General features: G+C 43.8%; 1 protein-coding gene across 1 annotated transcript; it reads left to right on the forward strand.

Annotated features, from left to right (window-relative positions):
- Positions 1-3218: 3218 nt before the first annotated feature.
- LOC129624984 (endogenous retrovirus group K member 7 Gag polyprotein-like) lies at positions 3219-4971 on the forward strand (the record flags this gene model as incomplete). The annotated part of the gene is given in 2 exon segments (XM_055543159.1): positions 3219-4651; positions 4653-4971. Coding segments are annotated over 2 exon segments (1752 nt in total), but the record flags the coding sequence as incomplete, so codon positions are not given.
- Positions 4972-5429: the final 458 nt, after the last annotated feature.

Here is a 5429-nt window from a genome sequence, read left to right on the forward strand (position 1 = left end):
CTGCCCTCAATCTTTCCCAGCATTAGGGGCTTTTCAAATGAGTCAGCTGTCTGCATCAGGTGGCCAAAGTATTGGAGTTTCAGCTTCAACATCAGTCCCTCCAATTAACACCCAGGACTGATCTCCTTTAGGATGGACTGGTTGGAAATCCTTGCAGTCCAAGGGACTCTCAAGAGTCTTCTCCAACACCACAGTTCAAAAGCATCAATTCTTCAGCACTCAGCTTTCTTCATAGTCCAACTGTCACATCCATACATGACCACTGGAAAAACCATAGCCTTGATTAGACGGAACTTTGTTGGCAAAGTAATGTCTCTGCTTTTTAATATGCTGTCTAGGTTGGTCATAACTTTCCTTCCAAGGAGTAAGCATATTTTAATTTCATGGCTGCAATCACCATCTGCAGTGATTTTGGAGCCCAGAAAAATAAAGTTAGCCACTGTTTCCACTGTTTACCCATCTATTTCCCATGAAGTGATGGGACCAGATGCCATGATCTTAGTTTTCTGAATGTTGAGCTTTAAGCCAACATTTTCACTCTCCTCTTTCACTTTCATCAAGAGGCTCTTTAGTATATATCTATATATACTATATATATGGTATATATCTCATGAAGTTAAATAAACAGGCTGACAATATACAGCCTTGACGTACTCCTTTTCCTATTTGGAACCAGTCTGTTGTTCCATGTCCAGTTTGAACTGTTGTTTCCTGACCTGCATACAGATTTCTCAAGAGGCAGGTCAGATGTTCTGATATTCCCATCTCTTTCAGAATATTCCACAGTTTATTGTGATCCACACAGTAAAAGTCTTGGCATAGTCAATAAAGCAGAAACAGATGTTTTTCTGGAACTCTCTTGGTTTTTCAATGATCCAGCGGATGTTGGCAATTTGATCTCTGGTTCCTCTGCCTTTTCTAAAACCAGCTTGAACATCTGAAAGTTCAGGGTTCATATATTTCTGAAGCCTGGCTTGGAGAATTTTGAGCATTACTATACCCCACGTCCAAGGTAAAAGAAACACAAGTAAGATGGTAGGTGCTGAGAGAGGGCATCAGAGGGCAGACAGACTGAAACCACGATCACAGATAACTAGCCAATCTGATCATATGGACCACAGCCTTGTCTAACTCAGTGAAACTAAGCCATGCCATGTGGGGCCACCCAAGACGGATGGGTAATGGTGGAGAGGTCTGAAAGAATGTGGTCCACTGGAGAAGGGAATGGCAAACCACTTCAGTTTGCTTGCCTTGAGAACCCCATGAACATAATGAAAAGGCAAAAAGATAGGACACTGAAAGATGAACTCCCCAGGTCGGTAGGTTCCCAATATGCTACTGGAGATCAGTGAAAAAGTAACACCAGAAAGAATGAAGGGATGGAACCAAAGCAAAAACAACACCCAGTTGTGGATGGGATTGGTGATAGAAGCAAGGTTCGATGCTATAAAGAGCAATATTGCATAGGAACCTGTAATGTTAGGTCCATGAATCAAGGCAAATTCGAAGTGGTCAAACAGGAGATGGCAAGAGTGAACATCGACATTCTAGGAATCAGCGAACTAGGATGGACTGGAATGGGTGAATTTAACTCAGATGACCATTGTATCTACTATTGTGGGCAGGAATCCGTTAGAAGAAATGGAGCAGCCATCATAGTCAACAAAGAGTCGAAATTGCAGTACTTGGATGCAATCTCAAAAAGACAGAATGATCGCTGTTCATTTCCAAGACAAACGATTCAATATCAGGGTAATCCAAGTCTATGCCCTGACTAGTAATGTTTAAGAAGCTGAAGTAGAACGGTTCTATGAAGACCTACAAGACCTTCTAGAACTAATACTAAAAAAATATGTCCTTTTCATTATAGGGGACTGGAATGAAAAAGTAGGAAGTCAAGGAACACCTGGAGTAACAGGTAAATTTGGCCTTGGAGTACAAAATGAAGCAGGGCAAAGGCTAACAGAGTTCTGCCAAAAGAATGCACTGGTCATAGCAAACACCCTCTTCCAACAACACAAGAGAAGACTCTACACATGGACATCACCAGATGGTCAACACCAAAATCAGATTGATTATATTCTTTGCAGCCAAAGATTGAGAAGCTCTATACATGGCAACCCACTCCAGTACTCTTGCCTGGAAAATCCCATGGACAGAGGAGGCTGGTAGGCTATAGTCTATGAGGTTGCAAAGAGTCGGACATGACTGAGCGACTTCACTCATACATACAGTCAGCAAAAACATGACTGGGAGTTGGCTGTGGTTCAGATCATGAACTCCTTATTGCCAAATTCAGACTTAAATTGAAGAAAGTGGGGAAACACTCTAGACCATTCAGGTATGACCTAAACCAAATCACTTATGACTATACAGTGAAAGTGAGAAATAGATTTAAGGGACTAGATCTGATAGTCAGAGTGCCTGATGAACTATGGACAGAGGTTCATGACATTGTACAGGAGACAGGGAGCAAGACCATTCCCAAGAAAAAGAAATGGAAAAAAAAAAAAAAAAAAACTACCATACAGTTGAGTTCATTTCACACATTAGGAAGGCAATGCTCAAAATCCCTTAAGCTAGGCTTCAGCAGCACATGAACTGAGAATTGTGGGGAGCTGCCCGTGAGAACGGGGTCCTTTGTCTGAAGGACACAGCTCTGGGAGCTGCCTCAGTCCTTGAGGGTTTGCTTGCAAACATAGCTCTCTGTCCCGCCACCCCAGAGATTAGGTGATTATTTACTGCAGACACCTGGAGTTCTGGACAAACTTCTCACGCACAGAGAAATGTTATCTGGTGTAAGAAGTAATAACAGGGTGCCATTCCCATGCTCTCAAGATTTCTTGTGACTTTTTGTAAGATGTATAGGTCAACCAAGAAAAATGCTGTCTTGTCTTTCTCACACTCTCCTGTATAAATATAAGATGCTGAATAAAGTCGTGGTCAGACTGCGTCCCTTCGTGGAGACGTGTCTGATCCTCTCGACCCCATCTTTGTTGTAGTATTCTTTGCTGTAGTTTTCTTTCTCAGCTGCGCCGTGCACGTTCTTGGGACCTGATCGACTTTGCTGGCTGGTACTGGCAGGTGGCGCCCGAACAGGGACTCGGGAATCGGAGCACGACGACGGCCGCTGCTCACCAAGATTGAAGTAAGTAACGAGGAATTCCTAATTATTTGAAGTAAAGGGCAGGGAATGTTACTGTCGAGAGTAATAAATCATGGGACAAGGCAATAGCCACCAGTTATTTCTACATATGTTGAAAACTATGTTAAAAGGTAGGGGAATTCATGTAAATAAGTTACAGTTAGAGAAGTTTTTACTTTTTATAGAAGAAGTTTGTCCTTGGTTTCCAGAGGAAGGAACAGTTAGTCTGGAAACTTGGAAAAAAGTAGGAAAACAATTGCAGACATATTACTCCTTACATGGTCCCAATCGTGTCCCTGTGGATGCTTTTTCTTTGTGGACTCTCATAAGAGACTGTCTGGATCCTGAACATGAGGGGCCTAAGATTCAAACGGCCCTCTGGGATTCCACAGAACCCGAAGTTGCAGAGCCTTCCGCCCCTCCGCCTGAGCCGCTTTATGCTGTGCCTGAGGGAACAGCTTGTAAGGCTGGAGGGAATGATGATGTGTTAAGCTCTGATGAACAGGAAGAATTAAATGAACAAGCGGCTCAGTACCATAGAGAGGATATGCCTTGGGAGATAATGGTTAGCATGCAGCCCCCCATAGGAAAAGGGGAATTAAAGCATTCAGGGCTTTCCGAAGAACAGCTGGAGAGTTTAATTCAGAAAATTGTTATAGCAGTAAAAAAGGAAGCACAGGGAGACTCCCACTCCAGCCGGCCTGTGCCTCCAGCATGTCCTCCCTCGGTTCTTGCTGGGCTCGATCCACCTCTGCCTTTCATAGAACCGCAAGAGCTTATATCTATCCCTGCTTCTTTGCCCGGTGAAAACATAAAAATTAGAAGTGAGATATTATTATCTCTTCTTCAACAAGCGATTAAGCAAGCTAATGATGAAGGAGAACATATTCCCGGGTTTTCAGGAATCTATCCAGTATTTGAAAATGCTCAACAGCAGAGGTATTATGAACCGCTATCCTTTAAGCAACTAAAAGAGCTAAAAGTGGCTTGTGCACAATACGGCCCGACTGTGCCGTTTACTCAGGCTATTATAGAGGCTTTAGGAAATCAAAATCTGCCACCTAATGATAGGAAACAGGTTGCTCGGGCTTGTTTATCTGGAGGAGATTATTTACTATGGAAATCTGAGTTTGCTGAGCAGTGTGGAATCATAGCCGATATCAATTGGCGACAGGGACTGAATACCACTTATGAAATGATGGTGGGAGAGGGGGATTATCGAGACACTAATAATCAACTTAATTATTTGCCTGGAGCCTACCCTCAGATTAGTGCTGCAAATTCTGATAAAAAGACTGAAGATTTATCTAAAATTCGCCAGGGGCCAGATGAACCATATCAGGATTTTGTTGCCTGCCTGCTTGAGGCAATTAGTAAAATGATAGGGGATGAGCAGGCAGGAATGGTGTTGGCTAAACAGCTTGCTTATGAGAATGCCAATTCAGCTTGTCAAGCTGCCCTGAGACCTTACAGAAAAAAGGGAGGCTTATCTGATTATGTACGGATTTTTGGCCGCGGTATTACAGGGAAAGACAGTCACAGAAGTACTGTATCAGCAACAAAAGCGGGATAAAACTAGTGGTCGGCCTCGAGTCCCTGGCTCGCTGGGAAGCTGCTTCTCTTGTGGCCAAACGGGCCATCAGGCCGCCCACTGCCCGCAGAAGCAGGCCCAGAAACCTACTCAAACCCCTAACATTTGTCCTAGGTGTAAGAAAGGCAAACACTGGGTGAAGGATTGCCATTCTAAAACTGACTTACAGGGAAAGCCACTTCCTCTGGTCTCGGGAAACTGGGTGAGGGGCCAGCCCCAGGCCCCGAAACAATGTTATGGGGTGATGCAAAATCTGACCACATTGGAGACGCTTCAGGGCCAAAACTCAGATCTGTTACCGAGTTGTTCAGAGCAACTGCAGGGAGTGCAGGATTGGACCTCAGTTCCTCCACCTACACAGTATTAACTCCAGAAATGGGCATGCAGGCTTTACCAACTGGAATTTTTGGCCCTCTTCTGAAGAACACTATGGGCCTCCTATTGGGGAGAAGCAGTACTACGATGAAAGGTTTATTAGTAGCCCCTGGAGTCATAGACTCTGATTATATGGGTGAAATAAAAATTATGGCCCATTCACCACAGGGCATAACAGTAATACAATCTGGTCAACGTGTTGCTCAATTAATTCTACTTCCTACAATTCCAGTTGGAAAAGCTGTTAAGCGAGAATGAGGATCTCGACGTTTCGGGTCTTTGGACGCTTATTGGATTCAGGCCATTGATAAGCAGCGC

This window comes from Bubalus kerabau, chromosome 13 (genome assembly GCF_029407905.1).
Source record: "Bubalus kerabau isolate K-KA32 ecotype Philippines breed swamp buffalo chromosome 13, PCC_UOA_SB_1v2, whole genome shotgun sequence".
Lineage (NCBI taxonomy): Eukaryota > Metazoa > Chordata > Mammalia > Artiodactyla > Bovidae > Bubalus > Bubalus kerabau.